Source organism: Bombina bombina, chromosome 6, assembly GCF_027579735.1.
Source record: "Bombina bombina isolate aBomBom1 chromosome 6, aBomBom1.pri, whole genome shotgun sequence".
NCBI classification, from domain to species: domain Eukaryota; kingdom Metazoa; phylum Chordata; class Amphibia; order Anura; family Bombinatoridae; genus Bombina; species Bombina bombina.
The window spans coordinates 27,833,815-27,846,175 of record NC_069504.1 but is presented as its reverse complement, the minus strand read 5'-3'; the positions used below and the strand labels follow the sequence as shown (position 1 = coordinate 27,846,175).

The 12,361-nt window shown below is 38.5% G+C and overlaps 1 protein-coding gene across 2 annotated transcripts in view; it reads left to right on the top strand.

The window, feature by feature from the left end:
* The window catches only part of IRF5 (interferon regulatory factor 5), a gene marked incomplete in the record, with an annotated part of 118,967 nt that overhangs the window by 89,916 nt on the left and 16,690 nt on the right, over positions 1 to 12,361 (top strand). Inside the window, 2 exon segments of one of the 2 annotated variants that reach the window (XM_053716341.1) lie at positions 1 to 180; positions 6,823 to 7,212. In XM_053716341.1, the coding sequence (XP_053572316.1) occupies positions 1 to 180; positions 6,823 to 7,212 (570 nt within the window). 2 annotated transcript variants of the gene reach the window in all.

Below are 12,361 nucleotides of genomic sequence, written 5' to 3'. Positions count from 1 at the left end.
TGGAACTGTCCCCCCAGGGATTGGTGTCACAAGCTGGAGTGATTCCTTTACCGGAGATGGTACCTGCTGCAAGGGGTCTGGAAACATCTACAGAAGCAGAGTTGCCCATACAGGGGGTGCTCCCAGCGCCCATTGAACAGGGGATCCCTGACCTGCTAATCAGCCCCCAGATGCTGCCGTGTAAGTACAGAACTGTTGGTGCTATCAGGCTGGGGGGGCATAAGACAAAGTGTTAGCGTGTTCATGTGATATTTATCGAATGGTAATATCTGTTGCTATGGTGACCTACTGAAGATGCGCTTACGTATAGACTCAGGATTTTTAGTGTTTTTACTCTTCTGTCTCATTTTCATACATATTTTGTAAAAGCTTTATATTCTGACCCTTTAGCTTATAGAAAGGTTGTGATTAACAGGACATTCTAGCATAAAATGTAAATGCACGTAGATTACTTACATCTTTGCATAGAAACATATAATAATTATTATTATTATCACTGTTTTAGTGTTAGCATCTTTCTCTGCACGTGCATGTGAAGCATAGCTAGATATTCTCAGTGCACCAGCATTTAATATACTGCAGCTGCTCAGAGAACCAGTGGGGCTTGTATCATGTCAGCAATTAACAAATTGAGTCATTACCAGATGGGAAATCAACTAGGCTCTCTGAGCAAGTGCTGTGTATAAAATGCTGGTGCACGGTGCATACTTAAATATACTTTTGATACCGCCATAGATTTTATTATTTTCTCAGAAAGATGCTTCTTTTCCAAACTGAAATGTATCCTTGTGCAGGGGCGAGGGTGAGTGCGACGTGATGCTTCACTAGTGGCTCTGTCTCTGACTACAGGGGTTAGTCTTTCTGTTTTACCCATTGGTGTTTGTCTGTGTGTGTATGTGACTGTGTGTGTGTGTATGTGACTGTGTTTGTGTGTATGTGACTGTGTGTGTGTGTATGTGACTGTGTGTGTGTGTATGTGACTGTGTGTGTGTGTGTATGTGACTGTGTGTGTGTGTATGTGACTGTGTGTGTGTGTGTATGTATGTGACTGTGTGTATGTATGTGACTGTGTGTATGTATGTGACTGTGTGTACTTATGCATGTGTGTGTGTGTATGTATGTATGTGACTGTGTGTGTCTGTATTTATGTGACTGTGTGTGTATGTATGTGACTGTGTGTGTGTGTGTGTATGTATGTGCCTGTGTGTGTGTATATGCCTGTGTGTGTGTATGTATGTGACTGTGTGTGTGTGTGTATGTATGTATGTGACTGTGTGTGTATGTATGTGACTGTGTGTGTGTGTATGTATGTGACTGTGTGTGACTGTGTGTGTGTATGTATGTGACTGTGTGTGTGTGTGTATGTATGTATGTGACTGTGTGTGTGTGTGTATGTGACTGTGTGTGTGTATGTATGTGACTGTGTGTGTGTGTATGTATGTGACTGTGTGTGTGTGTATGTATGTATGTGACTGTGTGTGTGTGTAAGTATGTATGTGACTGTGTGTGTGTGTGTGTGTATTTGACTGTGTGTATGTATGTGACTGTGTGTGACTGTGTGTGTGTGTGTATGTATGTGACTGTGTGTGTGTATGTATGTATGTGTGTGTGTGTATGTATGTGTGTGACTGTGTGTGTGTATGTATGTATGTGACTGTGTGTGTATGTATGTGACTGTGTGTGTATGTATGTGACTGTGTGTATGTATGTATGTGACTGTGTGTGTGTATGTATGTATGTGACTGTGTGTGTATGTATGTATGTGACTATGTGTGTATGTATGTGACTGTGTGTGTGTATGTATGTGACTGTGTGTGTATGTATGTGACTGTGTGTGTGTATGTATGTGTATGTATGTGACTGTGTGTATGTATGTGACTGTGTGTGTGTATGTATGTGACTGTGTGTGTGTATGTGTGTATGTATGTGACTGTGTGTGTATGTATGTATGTGACTGTGTGTATGTATGTGACTGTGTGTGTGTATGTATGTGACTGTGTGTGTGTATGTGACTCTGTGTGTGTATGTGACTCTGTGTGTGTATGTATGTGACTGTGTGTGTGTGTGTGTGTATGTGACTGTGTGTATGTATGTGACTGTGTGTGTGTGTGTATGTATGTGACTGTGTGTACTTATGTATGTATGTGACTGTGTGTACTTATGCATGTGTGTATGTATGTGACTGTGTGTATTTATGTATGTATGTGACTGTGTGTATGTATGTGACTGTGTATGTGTTTATGCATGTATGTATGTATGTGACTGTGTGTATTTATGTGTGTATGTATGTGTCTGTGTGTATGTTTGTGTGTATGTATATATGTGACTGTGTGTGTACTTATGCGTGTGTATGTATGTATGTGACTGTGTGTGTACTTATGCATGTGTGTGTATGTGACTGTGTGTGTACTTATGCGTGTGTGTGTGTGTGTATGTATGTCACTGTGTGTGTACTTATGCATGTGTGTGTATGTATGTGACTGTGTGTGTACTTATGCATGTGTGTGTATGTATGTGACTGTGTGTGTACTTATGCATGCGTGTTTGTGTGTATGTATGTGACTGTGTGTGTACTTATGCATGCGTGTGTGTGTATGTATGTATGTGACTGTGTGTGTACTTATGTATGTGTGTGTGTATGTTTGTGGAACCAGCATTACAGACAGTGTCGCTGACTCACTATACACAGTACTGGTGGGTTAAACAGTGTCACTATATACAGTAATGGGGGGTCAGACCATCTCACAGACTGTGGGCACAGGGTATCTCCTTTTGCCGACATGTAATCTGATTCACAATTTTTTTTTCTGTGTTAAATGTAAAAAAAAAGGAAACAAAAGAGAGATGTTTCAAATGTACCCTTTTTTTTTGGGGGGGGGCTTCTGAAATTCTTGCAAAAATGTAAAAAAATAAGATATGTATCAAATTCACTTTTTTGGGGGGGGGGGCCTACTTGCACCTGTGCCCTGTGGTTTTTAGTTACGCCTCTGTCCTTGTGGATTCCCAATTTGGTTGGAATGTCCCTTAAAGCTTAAATTTTAATTATCATATGGCTAGATTACGAGTTTTGCGTTATGAAGGGTGCGGTGCTAACTTGCACGTTATTGTCACCGCTCATTTACCTACAGCGCTGGTATTACAGGTTTTTATAAACCCGGCGTTAAAAGACAAGTGAGCGTAGAGCAAAACTGTGCTCCATACCGCACTCCAATACCAAGTCATTGATGAGCTGTTTTTACGTGCTCGTACACAATTTCCCCATAGACATCAATGGGGAGAGCCGGCTGAAAAAAAGTCTAACACCTGCAAAAAAGCAGCGTAAATCTCCGTAATGCAGCCCCATTGATTCCTATGGGGAAACAAAATTTATGTTAACACCTAACACCCTAACATGAGCCCCGAGTATAAACACCCCTAATCTTACACTTATTAACCCCTAATCTGCTGCCCCCAACATCGCCGACACCTACATTATATTTATTAACCCCTAATCTCCCGCCCCCAATGTCGCCACAACCTACATTATATTTATTAACCCCTAATCTCCCGCCCCCAATGTCGCCACAACCTACCTACACTTATTAACCCCTAATCTGCCGCCTCCAACGTCGCCGCCACTATACTAAATTTATTAAACCCTAAACCTAATTCTAACCCTAACACCCCTAACTTAAATATAATTAAAATAAATCAAAATAAAATTAATATCATTAACTAAATAATTCCTATTTAAAACTAAATACTTACCTGTAAAATAAACCATAAGATAGCTACAATATAACTAATAGTTACATTGTAGCTATCTTAGGTTTTATTTTTATTTTACAAGCATTTGTATTTATTTAACTAGGTAGAATAGTTAGTAAATAGTTATTAACTATTTACTAACTACCTAGCTAAAATAAATACAAATTTACCTGTAAAATAAAACCTAACCTGTTACACTAACACCTAACCTTACACAACAATTAAATAAATTGCATAAATTAAATAAAATTACCTAAATTACAAATAAACCAAACACTAAATTACACAAAATTAAAAAACAAATGATCAGATATTTAAACTAATTGCACCTAATCTAATAGCCCTATCAAAATAAAAAAGCCCCCCTAAAATAAAAATAAAAACCCTCGCCTAAACTACCAATAGCCCTGAAAAGGGCCTTTTGTGGGGCATTGCCCCAAAGAAATTGTCTCTTTTACCTGTAAAAAAAATACAAACAACCCCCCACAACAGTAAAACCCACCACCCACACAACCAAACCCCCCAAATAAAATCCTAACTAAAAAAACCTAAGCTCCCCATTGCCCTGAAAAGGACATTTGGATGTGCATTGCCCTTAAAAGGGCATTTAGCTCTATTGCTGCCCAAACCCTAACCTAAAAATAAAACCCACCCAATAAACCCTTAAAAAAACCTAACACTAACCCTCGAAGATCCACTTACAGTTTTGAAGAGCCGACATCCATCCTCAGCGAAGCAGCAAGAAGTCCTCAACAAAGCCGGGAGAAGTCTTCATCCAAGCCGGGAGAAGTGGTACTCCAGACGGGCAGAAGTCTTCATCCAGACGGCATCTTCTATCTTCATCCATCCGGCGCGGAGCGGCTCCATCTTCAAGACATCTGACGCAGAGCATCATCTTCTTACGACGACTCCCAATCAGCCAATAGATGTGAGCTCAATCCTATTGGCTGATTGGATCAGCCAAAAGGATTGAAGCTCAATCCTATTGGCTGATTGCATCAGCCAATAGGATTTTTTCAACCTTAATTCCGATTGGCTGATTGATTTCTATTAGCCAATCAGAATCTACGGGACGCCATCTTGGATGATGTCATTTAAAGGAACCTTCATTCTGTCCGTCTGGAGGACCACTTCTCCCGGTTTGGATGAAGACTTCTCACGGCTTCGTTGAGGACTTCTTGACGCTTCGTTGAGGACTTCTCCCGGCTTCGTTGACTATGGATGTCCGGTCTTCAAAACTGTAAGTGGATCTTCAGGGGTTAGTGTTAGGTTTTTTTAAGGGTTTAATGGGTGGGTTTTATTTTTAGGTTAGGGCTTTGGGCTGCAAAAGAGCCATATGCCCTTTTAAGGGCAATGCCCATCCAAATACCCTTTTCAGGGCAATGAGGAGCTTAGGTTTTTTTAGTTAGGGTTTTATTTGGGGGGTTGGTTGTGTGGGTGGTGGGTTTTACTGTTGGGGGGTTGTTTGTATTTTTTTTACTGGTAAAAGAGCTGATTTCTTTGGGGCAATGCCCAGCAAAAGGCCCTTTTTTACGCAAAAAGCGTAAAACTCATAACTACTGACTTTAGAATGCGTTACGAATCTTGACGGTATAGGGTGTACTGCTCACTTTTGAAAGTGGATTATTATTAAAGGGACACTGAACCCAAATTTTTTATTTCATGATTCAGATAGAGCATGCAATTTTAAGCAACTTTCTAATTTACTCCTATTATCAATTTTTCTTTCGTTCACTTGCTATCTTTATTTGAAAAAGAAGGCATCTAAGCTTCTTTTTTTGGTTCAGTACTCTGGACAGAACTTTTTTATTGATGGATGAATTTATCCACCAATCAGCAAGAATAACTCAGCATTCTTGCATTTCAAATAAAGATACCAAGAGAATGAAGAAAATGTGATAATAGTAGTAAATTAGAATGTTGCTTAAAATTGCATGCTCTATCTGAATCATGAAAGAATAAATTTGGGTTCAGTGTCCCTTTAAATAGTTAATAACTATTTAGTAACTATTCTACCTAGTTAAAATAAATACAAACTTGCCTGTAAAATAAAAATAAACCCTAAATTAGCTACAATGTTACTAATAATTATATTGTAGCTAGCTTAGGGTTTATTTTATAGGTAAGTATTTAGTTTTAAATAGGTATTATTTAGTTATTTATAGTAGGTTTGATTTAGATTTAATTTAATTATATTTAAGTTAGTGGGTGTTAAGGTTAGGGGTTAATAACTTTAGTATAGTGGCGGCGACGTTGGGGGCGGCAGATTAGGGGTTAATCTCTCTCTTTCCACAGTGTATATTAGTCTGATGGCTGTCACATGATACAATTATATGCACACTTACTGAGGCACCAGCTACTACTGAGCATGTGCAAGAGTACACAGTGTATATGTATATGAGTCTGATGGCTGTCACATGATACAGTTATATGCACACTTACTGAGGCACCAGAGTCTACTGAGCATGTGTAATTGTTCACCATGTATATGTGTCCGTGATTGGCTGATGACTGTAAATGTGATACCAGGGGACAGTAGAGTTTTTGCAGACACCTTCCAGAATGCTACAATTCAAAGATTTTGTGGCCAGTAAGAGAGGAGTCCTAAAAGATTTTGCTATTCCTTTTTCTCATTCTGGAAGAGAACAGATCCTGACAGGAGGGCAGGGGAACACCAATAATCCTCTCAACAGCCCGAACTGTTCATTGTAATCTTCTAATATCAGGTTTGGTAACCGATCCAAACCAGACAATTAGTGAAGTGCCCAGAACTGATTTAGTTACAGCTGTGTCAGCATCTGACAAACTTGGCAAAGACCATACAGACTCTGTTGTACAGAATCGGTACAACGCTTGTACTTTAGGTCTTGTGAGAGGGCAGAGCCATTGCTGATATCTTTTTCTATTATTGAGAGCTCTCCATTTTGACTCTCTCTTTTGATAGATTATAGTTTGTGTCACTCCCTTTTAATCATAGAGACCAGCAGAGAATACCAATAAATTGTACAGATATCATCATCTGCTTCACATTGTATATTTGGATACTTGGCTGACACCGTTTTTTTCCCATTTCAGTAACTGACCTAGAGATAAAGTTCCTGTACCGGGGGAAACAGACCGGTTCAACCATAGTAAGTAACCCCCAGGGATGCCGTCTCTTCTACAGTAACATAGAACCTATCCCAGAGCAGGTGGAATTGTTTGGTCCTACTACATTAGAGCAAGTTCGCTTTCCTGGAACTGACAGCATTGGTAACGAGAAGCAGAAGTTCTACACCAATCACTTGCTGGATGTGATGGACCGAGGACTCATCCTCACCCTGCAGGGCCAGGACATCTATGCTATCCGTTTGTGCCAATGCAAGGTCTTCTGGTCCGGACCCTGTGCTGGAAACATTGCTGGACCTAACCCCATAGAGAGAGAGAAGAGGGTCAAAATCTTCAGCCTGGAGACCTTCCTGAATGGTGAGATAAACATTACAGATCAGGTGCTCAGCACTGCAGTGTTAGTTCCATCTGTAGTTTAATATAATTATTTTTACTAAAATATTTTCTTAACAGTGAACACTACTAATGTTTATGGTAATTACCTTGATAAAAATAGATAGAATAGCAACTATACTTTCCTAGTATATTCTAGACTGACTCTTACATTGCAGAATTAGTTTCATTGCCAATAAACTGTTTCCAAATTGTTTTTAATTCTATCCGATTCAGGGCATTCTTAACAACCAAGATAAAGACTTAAATTCTAAGGTACTCGCTGTCTGTAGTGACAGTAGTCTGATGTGTATCCAGTTAGTTTCAACTGCATATGGTATAAAAAATGCTCTCCCACAGCACAATGAAGTTTTCAAAGTTTTTTTGGAACATACAGGTCCAGGCCATCATAGGTGACATTTGGGTTCGATCACCCTTAATCATGCCATACTACAAAACACCAAACATACGGCTAGATTACGAGTTTTGCGGTAAGAGCTGCTCGGTACTAACTTGCAAGTTATTGTCACCGCTCACCTCCCTACAGTGCTGGTATTACAGGTTTACAAAAACCCGGCGTTAGCAGGCAATATTGCAGCGTAAAGCAAAATTGAGCTCCATACCGCACTCCAATACCAGCGCTGCAGTGAGCTGGTTTTACGTGCTCGTGCACGATTTCCCCAATGGGGAGAGCCAGCTGAAAAAAAGCCTAACACCTACAATAAAGGAGCGTAAAGCTCCGTAACGCAGCACCATTGATTCCTAAGGGGAAACAAAATTTATGTTTACACCTAACATGAACCCCGAGTCTAAACACCCCTAATCCGCCACCCCCGACATTGCCGACACCTACATTATACTTATTAACCCCTAATCTGCTGCCCCTGACATCGCCGCCACCACCAACATTACACTTATTAACTCCTAATCTGCCGCCCCCAATGTCGCCGCCACCTACATTACACTTATTAAACATAAACATATTAACCCCTAAACCGATGTACTCCCGCATCGCAAACACTAGTTAAATATTATTAACCCCTAACATCGCCGCCACCTACCTACATTTATTAACCCCTAATCTGCTGCCCCCAACGTCGCCGCCACTATACTAAAGTTATTAAACCCTAACCCTAAGTCTAACCCTAACCCTAACACCCACTAACTTTAATGTAATTAAAATAAATCTAAATAAAGCCTACTATTAATAACTAAATAATTCCTATTTAAAACTAAATACTTACCTATAAAATAAACCCTAAGCTAGCTACAATAAAACTAATAGTTATATTGTATCTAGCTTAGGTTTTATTTTTATTTCACATCTAAGTTTGTATTTATTTTAACTAGGTAGACTAGTTACTAAATAGTTATTAACTATTTACTAGCTACCTAGCTAAAATAAATACAAATTTACCTGTAAAATAAAACCTAATCTGTCTTACACTAACACCTAACCTTACACTACAATTAAATAAATTACATTTATTAAATACAATAAACTAAATTACAAAAAACAAACAAACACTAAATTACACAAAATAAAAAAGAAATTATCAAATATTTAAACTAATTACACCTAATCTAATAGCCCTATCAAAATAAAAAAGCCCCCCAAAATAAAAAAAAAAACCCTAGCCTAAACTAAACTGCCAATAGCCCTTAAAAGGGCCTTTTGCGGGGCATTACACCAAAGAAATCAGCTCTTTTAATAAAAAAAAAATACAAACACCCCCCCCAACAGTGAAACCCACCACCCACACAACCAAACCCCCCAAATAAAATCCTAACTAAAAAAACCTAAGCTCCCCATTGCCCTGAAAAGGGCATTTGTATGGGCATTTTTTATTTTGTGTAATTTAGTGTTTGTTTGTTTTTGTAATTTAGTTAATTGTATTTAATAAATGTAATTTATTTAATTGTAGTGTAAGGTTAGGTATTAGTGTAAGACAGGTTAAGTTTTATTTTACAGGTAAATTTGTATTTATTTTAGCTAGGTAGTTATTAAATAGTTAATAACTATTTAATAACTATTCTACCTAGTTAAAATAAATACAAACTTACCTGTGAAATAAAAATAAAACCTAAGCTAGCTACAATGTAACTATTAGTTATATTGTAGCTAGCTTAGGGTTTATTTTATAGGTAAGTATTTAGTTTTAAATAGGAATTATTTAGTTATTAATTATAGGTTTTATTTAGTTTTATTTTAATTACATTAAAGTTAGTGGGTGTTAGGGTTAGACTTAGGGTTAGGGGTTTATAACTTTAGTATAGTGGCGGCGACGTTGGGGGCGGAAGATTAGGGGTTAATAAATTTAGGTAGGTGGCGGCGATGTTAGGGGTGGCAGATTAGGGGTTAATACTATGTAACTAGTGTTTGTGATGTGGGCGTACAGCGGTTTAGGGGTTAATATGTTTATTAGAGTGGCAGCAATGTCCCGAGCGGCAGATTAGGGGTTAATAATTTTATTTTAGTGTTTGCGATGCGGGAGGGCCTCGGTTTAGGGGTTAATAGGTAGTTTATGGGTGTTAGTGTACTTTTTAGCACTTTAGTTATGAGTTTTATGTTACAGCTTTGTAGTGTAAAACTCATAACTACTGACTTTAAGTTTACGGTATGGATCTTGTAGTTTTAGGCTGTACCCCTCCCTTTTTGGTCTCCCAGGCAAACTCGAAAAAACCGGCGCAAAGGAAGTCCCAATGAAAAAGGACTTTTTGAAAGCTGCGGTAGTTACGTTGCGTTACGGCCAAAAAAGTGTGCGGTGCCCTTAAACCTGCAAAACTCGTAATACCAACTGTAGTGAAAAAGAGCCTTAACGCTGCTTTTTCACTCATACCGCAAAACTAGTAATGTAGCCGATAGTGTTTAAATACACACCTAATCACCAACAATACAGGTGAAGTCCAAACCATATACCAGATAAATGTTACTCTAATCACAGTGCCATCTAATGGCTTATTCAATAATGCATAATTTTAAAACCAATATTACAAAATGTATCAAAAAAACTAAGCTGCATAGATGAAAATATATTCTATTATTCTTTGCTTTATAAAACAATTTTTTAGCAAAGAGTAAAAGAATATCTTTTGATCTATGCAGCTTAGTTTTTTTATACATACTGATAATTAATATTGGCGTTAGTTAAGTGTTATAGATGGAGACACTAGGTGGCCCTATGTGCTTAGAGTAATATTTTTCTATGTGGTATATGGTTTGGAATTTACCTGTATTGTTGGTGATTAGGTGTGTATTTAAACACTATTGGCCAGATAACAAGTGGAGTTCAAAATATCGCTTTGAAAATGGCTGATTAATTATCGGCTGCCCGCAAACAAGAAAATTTGTCCGTTTGCAGGAGCGCAATCATTTAGCGCTCCACTTGTAATCTAGCCCTATGTCTGGCGTTTAGCAGTATGGCTTGATTAAGGGTGATTGAACCCAAAACCTTGCCTATAATGGCTTTGTTCTGTATTTTCCAATAAAGCTTTGAATACTTCATTGTGCTGTGGGAGTGCACCTTATATTGGATTACTGTGGGGTGTATGCAGCTACCCTGTCCCAGACATGCACATGAAAAAGGGTTGGTACAGTGCTGTACGCATTTGTGTTGAGACAGCTGCATATGGTACCTGGTTAGTTAGAACTTGTGCAAAGAAGTGACACATAGTTGCAACCTATACTTTAAATGAGAGTTACAAAAGCAGTAAAGCTACTGTATACTAAGGCCCATCACTATAGTGCAGTAGACTGTCCATAACTTGTTTTGGTCTACGTTGACTTTGAGGAGATGTTCAGCTGCAAGGTTTTTTTTATAAAAAATTGAGCTATTGAAAATGGTTAGAAACTATCAAGAAAGGTAGAAGCTGTTAAATTCTTGTTTACTGGATTGTCTGTACCTAGAAACATCCAAGCACATTTCTTGTGTTGCTTTAAGCTGAGTGCACCTAGCGCTTCCTGGGAAAGGGGTATAGTTCAGTGTTAACCGTATTGCGGTATTGCGGTTGAGACAGACATGTTTTGCTTCCAGGTAAAACAATATTCCAATACCATCAAAATGAAATGTTGATTGTATAGAAAACATACATTTGTGTAGTATGAACTAATCTGATCAACCTTTGTTTAATTATTGTGCAGGAATATTTTCCCATTCCTAGTAAATAGTTATAACTGTTTTTTAAGTGCAGGATAGTGGGAACAGACATGCAGAGCAGAAAACTTGTGAGAATGGCATGTCGTTTGGCACGTAGAGGTGGGGTTCCATAAGAAAGACAAGAATCGATTGGAATGCAAATAGCCAATTTTACACTATCCCCAGGACACACATTTGTGACTCACTGAAACCACCAGGTCCATATGCCAGAGAGGGTCTTAGAAGTTATGGACCCTACAGAGCAAAGTTGCTATCCAAACATTGAGGCTACATGAAGGAAAGAAAGGCGGGGCACTGTATAGGGCAATACTGCACAAAAATAAATATGGAAACCCCAAAATGAAATGAACCCTATATAGGCAGTGTAGGTTCTAAGGTATATGTCTTATTCTTATTCAAGGGTTTGTATACTTATGATCTGAAGCTTTTTAAGTAATTTAGATGAATCCTTTGCAGTTGAGATGCTCAGTTCCAAAGATCTATCCCAGAGGACCCTTTTACCTCCACATGTGAGGTTGTCCTTTATCTGGTGACTGGTGGAATGGACTCTGTTTTGTGGCTCAGAAGGACAATGATCATCACAGATGTCAGCCTGTTTAGTTAGGACGCAGTTTGCGATCATGGTCCTTTTCTTAGCTCTTAAAACTAGGGACTTTTATTCAAACATCTTGTGTGAAAGATAATATGACAGTAGTTTGTAAGGGAACTTGCTGTATAGTTGTAACAAAGGGGTTTTGTTGTGAATGGGCGGATGTCAACTGCAGAGGGATTTCAGCGTCTTTAGAATCAGGATGTAGTTGTCCTTGGTTGCCAGACAATCTATTCTGGAGAAAGCATCTCCTTGTTTTTCTGGAAATTTCTTGGCAATGGAGAAATCCAGAAATAGATCTCATTGAGTCAAGAGGTAACTGCAAGAAACCCAGCTAATGTGATAGAATCAGAGTCCTTAAAGGGACAGTAAAGTCAAAATAAAACAT